This window comes from Hippoglossus hippoglossus, chromosome 14 (assembly GCF_009819705.1).
Source record: "Hippoglossus hippoglossus isolate fHipHip1 chromosome 14, fHipHip1.pri, whole genome shotgun sequence".
NCBI lineage: Eukaryota > Metazoa > Chordata > Actinopteri > Pleuronectiformes > Pleuronectidae > Hippoglossus > Hippoglossus hippoglossus.
In genome coordinates this window covers 3,074,638-3,094,419 of record NC_047164.1, presented here as the reverse complement: position 1 = coordinate 3,094,419, position 19,782 = coordinate 3,074,638, and the positions used below count along the sequence as shown (strand labels likewise).

The following is a 19,782-nucleotide window of genomic DNA, read 5'->3' as shown; positions in this document are numbered from 1 at the left end:
TGCTAATTTACAGAATAACACGAACATCCTCTCCTCGTTCTCCATCTCATGGTTCCAGTCTCTGCTCAGGACGCCTCCAGGGCAACTTCCACTGGTGTTCCTCAGGGCTCCTTCAACCTGGAGCCTCAGGATGCTCCGGGAGAAGCTGGGAAAGTTACTGGCCCGGAGAAGCAGCAGGAAATGGACGGACGGATGAATACTTCTTTAAAATCCCACAACTCAAAGTTTGTAAAGTTGTCTTTCTTTCCTTTACTCCTCCGTCTTTATTAACAGAAATAAATAACACAATGAATATCAGACACTTAGACGGGAGATGGGGGGGGAGTGTGAGTCAGTGGGCGTCGAGTGCAGAAGAAGAATATGAAAGGGGGACGTGAAGAAAAGGTAGGAGGCTTAAAAAGAAACGTGAGGAATATGTAAATGTTTTTTCAACAACAACAACAATAAAATATTTTCTCCGCAGTCTTTTTATAATCCGACAGAAAAACAGACATATTTCCTGAACGCGAGTTGATCTTCGTGTCTGAACTGATCTGAGCTTCGACTGATTTCACCTCGTGTGACCGGGGGAAAAATGTTCAGTCTTGATTCTCGACAGACAGGAGTTTTGCTTTTACTTATTAACTACTATTTACTTATTTTACTGTTTTCTAAAGAGAGTAACACACAGTTAAATTAGACATCCTGCAAAACAAACCAGATTCAGCATATTAATGTACAGCGAATGATTATGAGGCTTAAAAACCTTTCTGATCTTTCAATACACAGATTTAATTTCTAATCTGCCACAGTAATGCGATTCAACATCACAGAAAAAAGCCATTACTCAGAAAGAGAAAATCCTGTATTATCAGCCTCAGGCCATTATTTTAATTGTTCCGTCTTCGTTCTCTGTCTTTTTCTCTTTTTTTCCTTCCTTTAATGGATCAAAAAGAGGAAAACAAAACAAATATGAAGTCTGTTCGAGCGCAATTATCAGGCTTAATAGAAGAGCTCGGCTCAAAGCCCGGCACTCAGCAGGAATTACTGGCAGCAAAATGACACACTCAGGCTGTGTCACTAACAAGAAGACGGGGCTGCTTCAGATCCCGTCTGCACACACACACACACACAACACACAACACACACACACACACACAACACACATACTCTTCTTCAAATAGTCCAAAATCCTGCTGTTTTCACTGGTTCAGGAAAACGTGACCGTACAACACAGATTCTGCCGTCGCTGCTTTGACCTCCTGTTTCGTTTTAAGGCTTCAGGTCGGAGATAAACTTCCTTATATGAGTATATTCCTTATACTCTACAGAACTTCTAGTTTCACATGTGCATTGAATCTTGCAGACATGTAGTTTTATTTCTAAGGACGTGCGCAACCGACACATCAAATGGATTCAAGACACATGAGGCAGCCATGATGCAGACATGTACACATACTTAAAACTATTAACGCACTTCCTGCGCCTCAGACACCTGGGTAGCTAACTCATTAGCTTCATTACTGGCGTGCATTGAATCCTGGGATATGTTGACCCGAGAGGGATGCACCTTTGTTGCTCGGGCAGTGTTGCAAGGATGCACTTTTCGACCACGTTTGTAGAATCCTGTGAAAAGGAACAGCCTGCTGGTCGCAGCGCTGTGACACAATCAGCCTCCAAAGGATCCAGCTTCCTACAGCTTACATCGGTCACTGCCTTCTTAAAACATGCTTTCACCTCCGTGTGAATTTGAATTACTATTGTTCAGAAAGGTCCAATACAAATACACCTTATCATTATTATCATTTCTCGAGCTGCCTCTGATAAACGTGTCCACAATGAAATGATTTGACTTAATGATACTTTCTCTGCTGCAGTTCATGACCTGGTTTAAAAGAGAAAAAGTTCAGTGACTTGAGATAAAACATGATTATTTAAACACACGACCTTCCTGTGACCTTAATCAAGGTGTTTTGTTGCCTGAGCCTCACTTCAGTGGGGGGGGGGGGGGGGGGGGGGGGGGGGGTGTGTGATGGGGGGTGTGACCCCTGAAGTCCGAGGTCACAGTCCTGTGCTTTGTTCACCCGACATTAATTCATTCATTATCACCAAACTGCCAAATGCAGTGGAAACAAAAAAAAAATGTACATTTGCATTTAGATTTTGCCAAAGGCTTTTCATTTCTCATTCTGTGCGTCTTCAGAGAACAAGTGGGGAAAAGAACGATTTCTCAGAGGAGACGTGTCTGTCAAGTTTTGTGCTGATGGCAAAGTTGTGAGTAGCCGGTGGGTTGAAATGAGCTTTTACCATTAAAATGAAACGTCCTCGTCGTCCAGACATTAAATCGTCTGAGGCGAAGACTACAACCAATTCTTCTTCTTCTTCTTCTTCTTCTTCTTCTTCTTCTTCTTCTTCTTCTTCTTCTTCTTCTATTGTTTGATGCTTCCTGTGATATATGTGAAAGTGTGTAGGTCCTTTCCAAAAGGATGTTCAGGGTGAGGAAACGACAGAGGAAACGTTTTTACCTGATTCCAAGTCACTGAACCGTCAAACATATTTAAATCTTAGACTAATTTCCTGGTATTTAAAGATCAGGTTCATGCTTCCTGCACATTCATGGGTCCTGGTCTCAAACTTGAGCTCTTATAAACTTTCTTTTTCTTTTTTATCTTGAGTGTTTTACAGATTAAAAATTACACGACTTCAGTAAAAATGTTTTTTTTTATCTTTTATATTAAAGTCAGTGAACCGTTAAACTAATTTGAAGTTGCATATTGTTAATTTGAGTCAAAGTTACACGCACGGAGACGTGTTTGTGTCCTCGCTGCTTCACTGAGACACACGACGCTCACCAGCGAATCTCCAAACAAACCTGCGAGGCCGAGGGAATCTGCTGTCTGCAGCTCGGGGGGGGGAAATCAGGTTATAAAGCACCGACTACATTCCCTCTGCAAACCCCCCGATCTCTGCAGGAGCAGCCGGGACCTGTCCTCGTCAATCTTGTTTCTTATTTCCTCTTCCACTATAAGAGGAGCAGCCCGGTGAAGCAAACACGTGAAATATCCATCTGTATAGAACATGTTTGATCTTTTTCCACGTGTAAACATAAACCATGAGCCTGTGAATCCGCCCCCTGACTCTGATTTCACTTCTGGGTGTTGAAACGTTAGGTCCTTCTCGACTGTGTGTTTTCCACACACGGTTATTGAGACGGCACCATGAGAGCTGATTGGAGAGGTTAATGTGCCGTCTTCATCTTCCCCTATTGTTGCCTCCGGGCGACCACCTGAGCTGTGATTTAAGCGGAGGCACATTATGTGGGGGTTAGATTGGGATGAGCAGACAGCTGTGTCACGCAGCTGATTGCGCGCGCTGCCTGTGAATACTCGCTTGATCATAATTACCGAGGGTTGGAGGAAGAATGACCACGGCGAAAAGGCAGATGGGTAACATGCATCAGTGTGCCCGCACACACTCGCTCCCAACAGCTCGGCTGAATAACAGGCCCGTAAATGCTGTGAAATGAAGTCGAGCTCCCTTTTGTTTGGGGGGAATTATCGGCTTCCTTTCTAACGTCTCTCGGAGGAAGTGAGGCTGGTGCTCGCCGTGCTGGGGCACGTCGGGGTCGTGTGGGGTCGGAGCTGCGGTTGCAATATCAATGGTGTGATGAAGAAATAGAAATAAAATCTGGTTTAAATCCTGCAAACATGCACCTTCGTAAACGTGATATAAGACCACATCACAGAAATTTTGATTAAATCTGAATGGTATGAAGTTCTGCGTTTTGCGAGCTCGGACCACAGAGACAGATGAAAAGGTTTCTGCAGCAGGAATGAAACCTGGAGGCAAGATTCTGCAAACGGGTCCGTCTCTAACATCTCTAACATCATAACTGTTGTTATGATGTTAGAGATGTTAGAGACGGACCCGTAGATAGATACTTCAGATAACTTCTGTAACTTGCATATTGAGGTTTGATGTTTTTAATATACGGACATTTAAAAGACATCTTTTGTCCGAGAAGGGGAACAGGGACAGAGAGGGTCTACTCCACTGACCAGGAGTGGTCATCAGGAGCAGGACCCGGACTGGGAGATGCTGGTGAATGGAGGCCAGTGGATTACAGAAGACCTTCAAATCTACAAGGGGATTTTCTTCATCGTGTCCTAATGGCAGATTTCTGATTAGCAAAACTCCAGATTGCTTGAAATCACTTGTTCTACAACTTTTCCTTTCTAGTTGACATATTACTGCAATTTTGCATTGCTATATAAAACTGTGCTGAGTTTATTTCTCATGAGGAGATTCCTGGTTACTGTTTAAGTCTTTATTCTGTGACAAATGATTAAGTTTATCAGACCACTTCCTTTTTTCCTCCTTTATATTTCTACTATAAGAACGTGACGGAGGATTGTTGAGCCTCGGTGGAGGTTCAGTGTCGTCCTGGTTTGTTTTCTTATTTACGTGCATCAATTCTATCTTTTGTTTGCCTCTGGTCTTCTCCTGAAATAATTTCATTACATAAATCAATAAAGTGTCATCTTATCAGAACCTGGAGCCTCAGCAGACGCAGTTTATTCTCAGCGAAGACTGTTGACGTCTGTTTTCTAAACCCTCCATCATCACACGGGTTTATTTTCCGCCGCGCCATCATCAGCCACAGCATATGTCTTCATTAGCATATCTGACTGGCCTGCTCACCCGCAGGTGGAGGAGGCATCAATCACCGGCAGCAGCAGATAACAGGACGGATGAGACGAGGCATCGATCTCGTCCCCGGGGAGCCGGCCTGCGGTCGTGTTTAAGGAGGGGTTAACGCTGCGGGGGCCTCCAGGGATCGGCGGAGGGGCCCCGGGGTCAAGGCTACTCCAGCCGATCCCGGAGTGATGGAAGTCGACAGTGTTGAGAGCCGGCAGTCGGGTCCCATTCATCACCAATAAATGTCAACGCTGATGATGGGGGTGGTTAAGGAGGAGGAGACGGTCGGAGGTGCCGGGTCACGCTGGGACACACGAGTCTCAAGGCCACGCAGGTCATTGGTCACGTCCCATCGATTCGGTGGAAGAGGCTGATTCAAGGAAAAACTAAACAACCATTCAAACAACAATCAGAAGGTTTAATAACCTGCTTGTTATTGAACTGATGCTTGTGTCAGAGTCAGAGGTAAAAATCAACCAGAGATATTTCCAGTAGTAACAGAAAAAATCCCCACAATCCAAATCAGAAATGGTAAACGTCCGAATCAAAGTTTTTATACAAATAAAGTTATTATTATTATTACAGAGCTGCTGTTTTCTACAAACATTGGACACTTATACAGGAACATTTGCTCAGGAACAGACTCAGCAACAGCTTATTTTCCTGCAAGATACATTACAACTCTAATGGTGTATTATCATTTAAGACTATTATTATTATTATAACATCTATGATTGCAGCTCTGACTGAATTTGTATTCTATTAGAGAACTACGTCAGGGCAGTAAAGACTTTTATTAGATTTAAATGTGTCTTTTTAAGTTGTGGTATAATGTAGATAACCAACTTCTCAATTAGAAAAGTGTAGATTAATCTTAAGTTTTCTGAGAAAAGCAGAAATTCACTCATGTAAACTGAAGAAAACGGGTTTTGGAGGAATCTGGGTTTTTACAAATAACAGATTTCTGAAGCTAATTAAAATTATTAGTATAAAGTTAATGTTTAATTCATCATTAAACTGTTTGACCTTTCTGTGCAGTGCAGTCAATCACCACGTTTGCTTTGTCTGCTCCCGTCAACATCATTCATCAAAGTCCTCGCTTTTAATCACCTGAGTTATTTTGCCGAGTAATTATCGACTCTAATGTTCAGGCGGAGGAGAACGGGAGCAGCGGAGAGACGGAGCTGAAGCATATAAACACTCATTCACAAGAAACAATGTTATTTCTGAGGTAAAGTAATTGAATCACGTCACAGGGATAACGACAGGGAGCTCGGGGGGGGGGGGGGGGGTTAACTGGAGTCGGCGATGGTTTCGATCAGGGTTCACTGGGTCTGGACTGTGGGTGGAGGAGACTACTGATGCCGGGGACTGGCTGGGATTTGAGCTCATTTCTTACCTTCTTGTATCTGGGGACAGGAAGCTGGGGGGGTTTTTTTTCATCCAGCAAAACAATAAAGCAGCGACACACAGAGACGGCGAGGAGCATGCAAAAAGAATAAGAGGGAGGAGAAAGAGAAGAAGAACGTTGGATGTGTGCAAAGGAAACAAGACAAAAGACAGAAAATGTGCACGTTACACAAAAAGCAGACACAGCTTGTTGATTGAAGAGCTTTGGATGTGTGTGTTAGTGTGTTTGTGAAGTTGACCCAGGCGAGGTATCACCGACAGACTTTATGCTAAGCTAAGCTAATAGCGGTTTTCCATGCAATTCATTTGCACTTAATTGTTTTTGTTCAAACTTGTATCAATGCAAGTTTTCACATCAGCGACAGAGATTCTGTGCCTGATGTTGCTGCTTTTATTTTTGCTGCCTCAAGTCGATTTTAACGAAGGTTTCACTTCCTACATGTACACGTATTTAAGTTTGATATAAAGTCTATTGGTCGATTTATTAACTATATTTGTCTGTATCCGTTGCTGCCAGTTGTTTTTGTCTTTAAAAAAGACGAGTTGAAGCAACGATCGAGCAACAGGCGACATGAATGAATAAAATAATAAGTAATAAAATCTACGATGTTGGTGCCAGCTGTTACAGACGTTCTTCAAACTGTGTGACGGACGTGTTGAAATCCGTCCTGAAGCTGCTGTGGTTCAACCAGTGAAACTCACCAGGTTCTCTTCATCAGTAACAGGTGTTTGTGGGTATGTGGTCTTTTTCTTCTTCCTCTACTAAAATAAAAGCACCAGATCCTTGTTGCTCGATGGTGAGTCCGTTTCCTGACGAGCTGTTTCTCTTCTTTTTATTATTTTTCCTTAATAATCACACGCATCAAAGTTCCACCCCTGAAGAATTCATAGCTTCCTGTGTCGCTGTTGATGTGCAAAGGCCTCAACGCTGATTTAATTCATCCTCTGGTCTCTGTCTCGTCACTAAGAAGAAAGAGCTTCTCACAAAAAACGTTGATCTATAACTCGAAGCCGTAGATGCACAACCTCCACACAAACACAAAACACTTTTATTTATTGTTTTTATTGAATTTATCGTCTATCTGTCCGAGACTCGACAGCACCGACACAAACTGTTAAGATATAAACCGGAATTGATTTCACTGCGGCAGTGACGCGGGCAGCGACTCATCGTCTGTTTGACGTTTCGTCAATATTTACAGCCCGATGTGACGATTGACCAATAGAAAAAAAAGAGGATTTTCAATTCATGCAGGGATTACGAGTGACAGCGAGTTGTATTAAGAAGCTTTTTCTATTTAAACCAGGGACACGAAAAGTGATACAAACACGGATAATGAACACAAAAGAGCAAAAACGCAGAGAAGTGTGTGCGTGTGTGATTGTGTGTGCGTGTGTGTGTGTGTGTGCATGTGTGTGTGTGGGCGTACTGGGCAATGAGAGGCCAGTCTGCAGGAGGAGGAGAATGAAAGACTGCAGTGGAGTGTGAAGGCAGGTTGTAGTGTGGGCGGAGATGAATAAACAGGTCTTACATCTGCAATTGAATAGTGAGACTGAGTCTGATTCAGCGATGAGGACAGGAAACTTGTTTTTCTACGGAGGGAGCTCGTCGTGCAGCTGTTTGCTCTGACGTGTGTCGGACGACGGGGAGGGAAGCGATGAGGTACCACAACACTGAGAGAGAGAAGGACGATCAGCTGTACATCACAAGGACGAGGCCAGTAAAAGCATGTATGTGAAAATAATATACTGACGAACATCGGAATTTACACGTCTGATGAACGGTGGAATTACGGACGATGTGTATATGCCACAGACGACACTGTCTCTTCAAGAAAAACAAATAAGATTCAAATTTGAAATGCTTTGCAATATCTCCACAACTATTGAATCCTGTAACTTTAACCGGAGGAAGCAGCGAGGAGCATGGATGCTTTGAAGGAACCCTTTTCATAATGAGATGTTTCAAATGACACCAGGGGCCTCACGGGGTCTGGAAGACGCCAACGCCACCTCTCGCCCCAAAAGCTGGGATCTATAAAAACAAACTTGACGGGAGAATGTGCGCATGTTCGCCAAAACCATGCGTATGAACAGTTTGGAAACAAGAAAGTGCAGATGCAGACACAACTGGTCCAGAAGAACCTTTAATTGTAAAAGATGTGCATCAATTTAAAGCAATTCACTCTCTGGTACCTTAAAATTGGGATTAATAGTTTTTTATTATTATCTTCTAACACTGCATGTATCCCCCTGTATGACTTTTCTAGCCACCAGGGGGCAATCAGGCGTTTTGGCTTCACTTTTGGGAAGTGTCATGTCGTCCATCTTTATTTACAGTCTATGCTGACGCAGACGTTTTTTCTTCTTATCATAATTATGAGGACATTTTATTCATCACAACATCTGCCACATCAAGACATGGACTGAATTTCACTGAGAATATTAATCTTATTTGTTTCCTGTTAAAACAACACAAAGTAGTTGGTTATTAAAAGATTGCAGTCAGTGTTTCTTTCTAGATTCTAATTCTTGTGTCTTTCAAACTCTTAATAACCAACGGACACATTGGCAGTGAAGAGAATATGTGCTGTGGTATGAATACATTCATAACACAGACTGAAGAGCTTTGGAAAACTTGGAGAGCGACGCAGAGAAGAAGCCGTCTGGAACCAAATGGACGTTTTTGGCCTCGGTAACTTTTCTCTGGATAAAACGTTGTCAGGAGAACTTTGACCACACTTATCTCCCCTGAAGATGTCTGTACTTCCACCGTTAAAGGTAAAGAAGAGGAATTAGAAGCTCGGAACATGAGCTGATATAAACCCTGCAACCTCCTTCCTTGGTCTCTATATTAAGACAGTTTCAATCCGAGCAGCAGCTGCAGAGATGTCCGACTGTGCACGGAAATGTTTTACAGTCGGACGGACGGCTGGAAACTATCGTCGTCCATGTGATCGAAGTTTAAAAGTATAACATGTGGCGTTTGTGTGTTTCTGTGCATCAGCCTCCAGAGTCCACACAGATCACTCTGGATGAATTGCATCTGTAGATGGGGAGATTAGAAACAGACCTCAGATCAGCTGTGACCTGTTCGCAGCTAAATCTAAAAAGTCAGGTGTGGGCGAGCTGGAGGGAATTATTGAAATTCAGGGTTAGCGAGCTACAACGTTTAATTGTTGTGTAAGTTTACAGCCTTTGTGAAGCTGAGTAAGCGGAGCATCGTCAGGAGCCAGGTTGCGCGGTGATGTGAAGATGCCGTCAGTGGGAACAAGGTACGACGATGGAGACAATCTAATTCTTTTACGATTTCAGATGCATGTAATGTTGTTACAGGAGGAGACGGGGAATCCTTTCGTCAGCCGAGCAGAGAGAAGAAACAGAAAGTGGCAGCGTGTCACTGAGTGCGATTTTGAAATGGTACAAAACAGGAGAGCGGGGCCGTTTTATCTTTATATCCGACAGGCCACTGAGGTGAATATCTGATGTTTGTCGCTGTTGTAGAAGCTTCACAACAGACGCTTTGTTCTTTTACCTCCAAAGAGTGTGAGTGGATGTGTTTTATGTGTCATTCAAACGTCGTTCACTGCTTTGTATGACGTGTACAGGCGTTGGAGTGGATCTCCGACTCCAGTAATCAGGGAAAACACAGGATTCAGGTCGGGCTCGGTTAGTTTTCTGTGTGTCGCACAGTATCAATGTCTGCACAGGGAGCAGGACATGTGGACAGATGGGACAGTAAAACATGACAAACTCTCCCATGTACTGTCTTGTTGAAATCATTTGCAAAAACAAATTATTTGCAGCAGTTTTTATGAAACACAATTTCACAACAAGATTATGTTTCTAGTGATGCAATGAAAATATGTTGTTTCCAAATCCACTTTTCCCAGTTTAACAGCAGAGAAAAATACTGTTGCATCATGTGCACGGTTCAAAATGGATCTGTGCAGTCTAAAAATCAATCACGGGTGTGTTCTGAGAAAGTTCTATCTACGTGTCAATACATGGACATGATGAGGTTTGAAATTAGATTTTCATTGTCAGAACTTTCCCCTTGTTTACTACTGGGACACTTTTATTATTTTTGGCAATTTCCAGATCATTTTTAAATCTTGCCAGAAAGAGACAGAGGAGGAGATGAGGGGAACTGGTTGATGGAATATTTTCTACAGTTCATGTAAACCTGAGACGCTGGCAGAATCATTTCAATTTGAGCTTGGAGAGTACAAACCTCCGCTGAGGATAAACATCCTGTTAAAGAAACACAAGCACACTGTTCGTGGTCGTGAGAAAGAAAACTTGAGTCCAGATCTTCCTCAGCTCATTTTTAAACACATGATTCAGAAGCTCAGAGACTCAGGAGAGGATCTGTTCCTCCGTCTCTATTAACTATCGTCTTCTGAGTCCTGAATCTCTGCTCTATCCCACTTTCTCCTCTGCTTGTTGGAGGAGCGAGTTGTAAAGTGAGATTTAAAAATGAGAAACTCCTTCATATCTTACACAGAAGGAAAATAAGCTTCACCTCGAAGTTTTTAAAATATTACCAGTGACGTTTTACCAGTTTTATATATCAGGCAGAACTCTTTAAGTCCGAGGGCTGCGAGTCGTTGTGTGAAATCTCACCAGTGAGAGAGAAACATCCAATAAAAAGCTGAATTTTAGACCAAAAATCGTTTCTATGTGATTGAGTCACGGTTGATCCCACACATCCTCCCTGCCGCAGCCAACGGAGACGAAGACCACGAAGAGGAGGCGCCGTCAGCTCTGAGCTATATTTGTCTCCCTGCGTGTCCACATGTATGAACGCCCTTTTTAAATCAATTAAAGTCCATTTAAAGAGGCTGAAATTGACTTATTTCTGTCATTAGAGACATTACAACGGATGTGATCTGATTCACCGGCTGCAGCGAGGAGCCCACGAAGCCGGTGGACGTCCACAGAGAAGCAAAAGTAGTTGGTTCGGACTTAATGTCTCGGACAAAAGCTAAAGTCTGACCCTGTGACGTGAGGCCGCAGCCAATCACACATCATCATCCACACACAGCAGTGTTGTGAAATACGTGTCGTTGTCCTACATGAGAATATAAATAAGCACTTTTTCTCTTATTTCTAACTTCATCGGCAAATATAGGACGAAGAACTTAGATCCAAACAAGGTCGGACAGTGATACTAAGAAGATAATTATACAGTAACGTGATTACATTTTTCTCTGACAAGTATTGTGTACGAATTCAAATTCAGCAATAATATTATTATATATATCTTTAACGCTGTCTTCAGATGAGTTGATATCTTTTTTGTTCTTAGAGGAAGGAACCTGGGATCTACTGTATATAAAAGTCTCATATCAGTAAAGATGCTCTAACTGTCCTATATCTGACAGTATACACTATATTGATAGTATGTACTATATCCATATACTATGTTTATGTGTATATATGAGTGTATATATGTAAACACCTCTTACATGCTAGTCATAAATACATATCTGGCTTATTACAACACTACTGCTACTGTATTATTACTGATATTACCATGATATTTTTATGCTGTGCTGTTATCATTATTATTATTGCTATGCTATCACCGTAGATTATTATTAGCATGTTGTATGTACACTATAATTACAATAAATGCGTTTTGTAATATTAAACGTGCGTTGGATACAGAGGATCAGAGAACTGTACTTATTACAGTTACACTGAGCTGAGATCTGATTACATGAGCACATTGACATTTACTGCTCAGTGGAAGAAGCATCAGGTTTCATTATGATATATTTACCTAAATTGAAATATCTATTAAGAGCAAACAGCCATTAACCGATTTAGATCTTCCCTGATACTTTATTCCATTTGATTGACAGATACCAAGATAGTCCTCGTTGCCTGCAGCTGTAACTTTTGTCCCCAAACATAATCTGAGCGTCACTGTAACGTCTTGGGCTCAAATAGGTGCGAGTTTTCCTCCCGGAGCAGTGAATTGCTTGGTGGGATGGATGTCAGCGTGTGAATAAACAACGCTCACTGTGACATGTTAAAAACCCCTGTGAGATAACATGTCACAGGGTGTTATTTCATAAACAGTCCTCCGGGACACGGAGCATCGATGTGAAAGGATAAGAGGTTTGAATCTTTACCATGAGGGTGAAAAACTAAAAACAGGCTCTCGCAGCAGTCGTTTCACTTTGTGAGAGTAGCTTTCATTTAAAAAAACCAAAAACGTGAATCATCAAACTGTTGTGAAGGATTTAATTAAATCAAGTATGAGTCTATGGGCTTTTTGTCCTTCTACCTTTCATTAGTCCCACTTACAAATTATTAACAAGGCTGATTGACGAGTGCGGCCGGCTAGAAACTCACAAATGTTTTACCTTAAGTGTAAAACTGCTCCACTGAGCTGTTGTGAATATTTTCATGGTTTCACAGTTTAGTAAAATATTCGGTATAGAACAAGCACAACATTTGTAGAACTGGACCCTTTCCTGCTTTCAGCGTGACGCACGGTAAAACTGGGTCTCATCCAGAAACCATCGAAACACTCAGTCCTTGAGCCGTCCTTGTCTGGTGCATCCGGAAACGCAACAGATCTCAGAGCTAAGAGGTAGATATTAGTTTGAATGAGAAGTTAAAAGGGGAAACATATCAGAATAAAACCTTTTTCAGCCCTATTCAACACTTTAGAGACAATGCCGGAGTCCAGGAAGCCAAAAAAGGGGCAATTTCAGAAATGCCGTTGAAACTCTACAAGACACATTTACTCCAAGTACTCAAAACAGCCCCAGAGTGTTTTTAAACTACACCTATTATCTTTGAGTGTGAGGTATAGGAGAGTGTTATTGTTAACAGTGACAAAATCTATATAATCACACAGGAAATGGAAACAAGAGAAGTTCACAGGACCGAAGGTGGAGCCTTGAGGGACCCCACCACTGATACTCGCCAAAACAGGATAAGACATATTCCGTATTTCCTGACAAGTTGACTTATTGTAAGAGAGGAGGCGCAGTGTGAGGCCATAAATACGTCTGTAGTTGACGAGGCAGATAATCAGACTGATCTATTCAATTAGGTCCAAAGATAGACGTGAGGTCTGCAGAAAGTAAAACAGCAATTAGCAACACAACAAGAGTTCAGAGGATATTTATATTTACCCTTCCGAAATCTAAATGCCAGTTAACCAAGGAACATTCCCATCTGATTTACATTCAGTGCCTGTGTGTGTAGATACTGTGGAGGTCGGGATGATGGATTAATGAGTAATGCGCCCACACACACTCACTATTCTAATTCTACCATTTTCTTATCTCCAAAAAAAACTATTCTGCTATTCATATATTTCCAGCAAGTGGAGATGCATACAGAGATCAGCCCCTTTGCATTCCTCATATTCTATCTTTTAGAAATTTAATTCACTTGAGTTATTGTTCTTTGCTGGAATAAGAATCAGACCAGTGGTCGTTTGCTCCTTTAACATTTTGTTTTCTTAAATGATGTTTTCTGACCTTTTGTCAGTTTCTGCCACTGAATACAGATTTTGACGCCTGTGACGATATATAAGCTTTGTACATATGAGCTATTACTGTTGTATAAACTGTTGTAAAGTCCTGTTTGCATTGTACACTATGAGCACCACGCCAGGCCCCAGCCCGAGTCCACAGAACTTCCAAGCAAACTTCCTGTCCCTGCTGTGTAAACCTCTCATTCTACCCAGAGCCAGGGTCCATAAGATCTAATTAGAGACATGATTAATCAGAGAACACTCAATTACAGTTACTACTCAGGCGACTGCAGCTCTGGAAGCCGGGCAGCAAAAAAAAGATGCAGTGGTTTGAATAAGTGCTTTGGTAAACAAATTAAATCATGGAAATTGGAAGATACGGTATTTGAGAGAGAAGAATCATTTTCTCTGCTCGGATGCGCGGCAGACGTCGAGGGGCAGAGTCTTATAGAGAATAACCTCCATAAATCAAGATGGCCCGACGCCTGCTCTGCTGTCCAACTCTCCTGCCAAGGCTGGCTCTCTGATGCCCACTCTCCTCCGTACCACCCATTCAGAAAGATAGATGGGAAGAGTTACAGCTGCCGACAGCAGCCGTGGCTGACAGATCCCTCACTTCATCACCACGAACACCGGAGCACATCACAGAGGACAAACACCCCTCAACTCAGACTCACTGTAAATTAACTCAAAATTGGCTCCGTATTAAAATCAGATACGAGTTAGTTGTCTCTGCCCACCTCCAATGTGGTGGATGTTATGTTGATAGATTATTTATCTAAGAATTCATCGATTCCTCAGTGTTTGTCCACTTGGCGTCTTTAAACGGCTGAGACATTAATCCGTTCTGATCGAGTGCTGCATGATAAGAGGAGATTTTTACCACTGGATAAGAAACTGAAAATATTGCATTTTTTAGCATTTTTTAAAACACAGAATATTAACGTTAATATTTTAGCACTTTATTCAGGTGTGCAAGTCTCAGGCCAAAGTGTTATTGAAGAGAATTCATTATAAAATCAATACATTTTGTAAATTATGCAAATAAATGTTAAATGTTGTCTCCTGCGTCTTTAGTTCAGCTTTACCCAAGTTCAACGACCACCATGGAACAAGATGGACGACATGACGCCGTCTCGATCACCACCTGTCTGCGGTATAGGTCATACATCCCGCCTCCTCCATGTTAATGGATGGGACACGGACCACACAGTCGTCATTTTAAACCGTTCTTATCACGCTGACGATCACTAGATGAAGATGGTGGCATTCACACCCGGGGTATTTTAGCTTCATTTAGGATTAGTAGAGTGATAACAGTGTCACAGTAAATCGTAATTTGTTAAGAAACCTAATTTTTCACCACTATATAATTTTTTATCCTTCAGATTTGGCCGGTTGGTCGAGGACACGTTCTTCTGCGGTGTGTGACAAACTCAAAACACATATTTCTTACTGCTACACAGACTTTTACGAGATGGAAATAGATGTAAATCTCACGCAGACTGTGGGATGTGTGGTTACTCCACAGCCTCTTTGTGCCAGTGTGTGTGTGTGTGTGTGTGTGTGTGTGTGGGCGGACACGAGAGTAGGCTGCTGCTAAAGTGTTCATCTTTGACAGTTGTCTGATTGAATCTGAGAAACATATTGAAGGGCTGTTAATTGATTTGCATTGATTTGTCTGATTGGCGAGGTTGTGATGGATGTTTGTACGATGAGATGGATTCATTTAGCTGAAAGAAAAATAACTGCTATGAAAAGTTTGCTTGTTTCAGTCACTGTATTTCCATAAATGTCTGGGTTGTGAATTTAAAAGCTGCAAATCAACGTCATCGTCACAGTGGCTCACCTTGGCTTTGTTAATGGTGCAGTTTAGTGCATTGTTCTCCTGGTCGTACTGCAAACTGAACTCCAAGGTCCCCAATGTGGCTGCAGAGACAAAGAAGAAAGACAGAAATTAGCTGCTGGGAAAGACGTCTTCATGCTGCACAAACAACTTCGCTGGGGAAGAGAAAGGAATCCAGCTATCCGGCCCAGCTCGCTAATGGTCCTCATGGGAAATTTCCTGGTGTTAGTAGCGCGGACATGCAATTAAAGCCTCAATAATCACCCTAGAAATGGACATTTACGGAAAATTAATGATCAGGGTTTTGAGGTTTTTCGGCTTCAGAGTCTTTTAGTCGTGTAGAGACATTAAAAGCACAGTTAGCTCGTAATCTAAGTGGTCATCAGGAGAACTGGGGAAACCTCAGGTGGACTCTTTCAGTCCGGTACAGTGGGCAGGCGACGCCGAGAGTCGCAATCAAGTCCACAGCCGTTTATAAGCAGCTCGTCTTTAAAGTGGTACAGTCCTGACCTGTTGATCTTTACAGCACGACACAAGATTGAAAGGAAAAAAAGTTTTCTTATCAAGTATCTTATCTGGGGAGCACAAAGAGTTCTTATCTATCCCTTCAACAGTTGTTGAGATATTAAAGTCCAGTATCTAAAAACCCTGGAATATAAAATTATAAAAGGAACCATTCACTGCATCATCCCCACATTTTAGATCACGTCCACTTGATTTCATTTTTCAAAAGGACATAAAACACGGAGGTGGTGAAATATCTTACAAATACACGCAACTAATATACTGTTCACTTTCCATTTGAATATCAAAGTGTGAGTAAAGCAGAACTAAAAGCTGCCACACAAAGCTTCAGAGGCTGTGAGGCCCTTTGAAGACACACGGCCTGGTTTTTATATGTTGCGCTCGTTGAAATGTTTTCATCCTAACAACATTTCATTAGTCCAGGAGCCGAGTGTCCCTCGTCACTTGGCATTTTGAAAAGGACAAAGGATAAAGTGTTACAGTCGGCCGCTCGGCACCGCGCAGCTTTAACAAGACGCAGTAGAGGAAGCGCCGGGTTAATTACAAGCAGGGGTGAAGTGAGTTTCACTTTCAGACTGGGATTTAAATAATGGGGAGAAGGAGGAGGAGGAGAATAAAACAGCTGATTGGACGAAGCTCCAAAACAGAATCAACTGAATAGATTACAATTTTTTTTAATTATAATTATGAGAAAAAAATAGATGTATTCAACCTATGTGACACTTTAATTATGTCAATACATTTTTTCCAATTTGACAACTTAATATTACCGCCTGATGGTTTCAAATTTGCTTTGATGCTCTTTGATGCCGTCTTCACGCTATATCCACCTTTTACTGTCGATTTCTTCAATCAATAAGAGGAGCACCAAAGTTTAGTTTTCTTATTTATGTATCCAATTAATATCGCTTTGGCAAATCTCCTCTTAAACTCCAAACACCAAATCACAGGATCTAAAACTTCAAACCTCAGGAGTCCTGACGGTGCTGTGTGGGAAATAGAAAGTCTGCCTTCTAGTAATTTGCACAACATAAATTAAATTAAATTACAAATCTTAGAAACCAACAATCATCAAATTGAATTAGTAAAACTGATAATTTGGTTATTTTTCATTTGAGATTTGTGTTTAACTTTTGGTATTTGTTAAATTAGGTCTTTAGTCTGCAAAGTGTAAAAGTCTAAAGCCATGTTACAGCAAACCTAGGTGTTTATTTACATATTACACATGTCAGACACACACACACACACACATGTAAGACCTGTCATTGGATCATGGTAACATGTGGCATTCCCTGTTAATTTCTGCTTAAGTGGCGTCATGAGTGTTATTGATTCTTTTCCTGCTTCTTCCAGTGTTGTACTGATATCACATCAAGGTTTTTTCCAAACGTGTACGCCGGGTACACTGTATTTATTTAAAAGTGCAGAAAGCTCAGCTCAGTCTGAAGTGGTGGAGCGAGAAGCGGTAGAGCAACAGAGGTGAAGAGGTCAGGAAGGCGGCAGCCAGCAGCTCCGGCCCCGGGAAGGTCAACGCTTCGATGTCGCGCTCAGAGAAAATTTGACGGCTGTGATGAATGAACATATCAGGAAACTTCGTACAGTTTTTTTAAATGACAGATACTGTGGTGAAGTCTCTAATTATATGCTTGAATATTTTACGAGGTTTGATTTCTCGGGGCCTCAGACTCTCCGTCAGCTTTACTACTGTGAACCTTGATGAGATGCACCATCGATAACCTGTTGGCTTCCAAACACTAAATTACATGAGTCTATATTCATGATGAGAGATGTCCTGAGTCTCCGAGCAAGCAGTGAATAAGTGCTTGTGGAGAGCTGAGCTCATCAATGGGGATTGAACGTCTTGACCACTTTACCCCCAACACACACACACACACACACACACACACACACACTTGCAGATCTAAATACCACAACAGACCTCTTTGTGTATTTCCTGTCAAATAATGTCTCCAGAGTGAATCTGTAAAAGTTGTGGCTCCCTTTTCTCTGCAGATTTAGATTTAATTCTCCGATATGTTTCCCAGAAAGACAAACGTTGTTTCCTAGATGAAGCTTGTCCTTTGACAACATTAATATTTGATCCACTGTAACCGAGCCTCAGTTCATCTGTGTTCGGGGGGGAACAGTGGGATGGTATTAGGCAGTTTGCAGGGGGTGCTCGTTGTAACACCATGTCGCTCTGCAGCTGCATGAGCCATTTGGGGAGCTGTGGGGTTCTGCCCAGATCAGCTCTGTGAGCCTGACAGGAGAATAATAAAGTGGAGTCACTTCATTTTTCTCCTGTCGGAGCCGTATTTCCGTCTTGCTGTGCAGCCTAATTTCCGTGGAAATGTGATGTGATAGATCTAATTCATCCTCAAGTGACTACTTTACTGTGCCGAAAGCAATAATTACCACATTTCTGCAAAGAAACATATGTTCTTTGCACAGAATTGACTAAATCACTTTATTTGTGCTACGTCTGGAGTTTCAACATGAGCCAATTTGCAGAATATACAGACGAGGCCGGTAGAAACAATGTAGTGTAAAGAAAAATGCAAGTTTACAGTCGTTGTTGGAGGTGAAAAGCTAACTCATGCATCAAGCAGGAGAAACCCAGGAAATTAACCAACGGACCAAACAGAGAAGAATCATCAGGGAACGAGCCTGGAGCTTTAAAAGGAACAAACAGAACTGTGAGGAAACACCAGGGAACAGCTGTAGAGACTAAACACACCAGGGAGGTGGAAGGATGGTTGGGCACACACTGCAAATGATTAAAAAAAATAAAACAACTCCAGTCCAAACAACTGAAAAACAAGTCGACAAGAATTTCCACAAAAGCTTTTAAACGTACGATATCTAACTTCGGCCACTAGAGGTCCCTCAATCAACCTAGTTTGATGATGTCGTGAGGAAGTGAGGGATCATGGGAGTTATTGTCCTCAGTGCCACTGTTGATGAAAAGGTGCAAATCATGTTCACAGGTGAGGTGAGGTATTCAAATGTTAGAAGAATAATCTCGATTCATTACGAGTGATTATTCAAAATATTGTCCGACCGGCTAACTGGCGTCAGACGTCGTGAGAAGTTACAGCAGAGACGGACGAGTCCTCGGGTAAAGAGAATGTGACGCAATTAAAAGTCGACCAAATTAAAACGAAGGACTTTCGTGCTTTTGAACATTGTTGAAAACATTCTCAATAATGTAAGAACACAAGTCGTCAAAATATATAACAAAAGGTCTAGTTGTCGTCTTTCTTTAATAAAGATTTGTTTCATTATATCTGCTTTACAGGAGCAGATCCTGAAAAGGAGTTTGTAGAGAATCATTTGAATCAGAAGGAGCTCAGTTACTCTCAGACACAGTGATTTCAGATTAAAAGTAATTTCCAGGAAAGCGACATGTTAGAATGATGACAAATGAAATCAGCTTGCAGATGGAAGCAGTGCGTTTGCAGCACGACGCCACACGAGTGTGTAAACTGTGAGCAAACATCAGGCGACACTCTGAGAGGATTCTGGTGGAAGATCAGCTGGATGTGGATGTTTCCCAGGGAGAGAAAGTTATTAAAATATTTACAGCGTCATCAGTTTCTGCACAAAGTCAGTGGTGCCCCGCTGTGCGTGATGATTCATGTGCTGACACAACTCACCGCCTGTTATCGCAGCCGTTGCTTGCAGCAACATTTCGAGGCGGACGCATTGACCACGATGGATCGCGGCTTTTTCGAGTGACACGGACAGAGCGTCCTCCGGGCAGGGCATTGATTAAAAGTCGGCCGTAAAAATATATCACAGGCTTCTAACAGTTTTGAAA

General features: G+C 42.0%; 1 protein-coding gene across 1 annotated transcript in view; it reads right to left on the bottom strand.

The window, feature by feature from the left end:
- Positions 1-19,782, bottom strand: part of doc2b (double C2-like domains, beta) — a 95,941-nt gene that overhangs the window by 31,211 nt on the left and 44,948 nt on the right. The window contains exon 2 of the mRNA XM_034607094.1: positions 15,441-15,520. Coding sequence (XP_034462985.1) covers positions 15,441-15,520 — 80 coding nt within the window. The remainder of the gene's footprint in view (positions 1-15,440; positions 15,521-19,782) is intronic.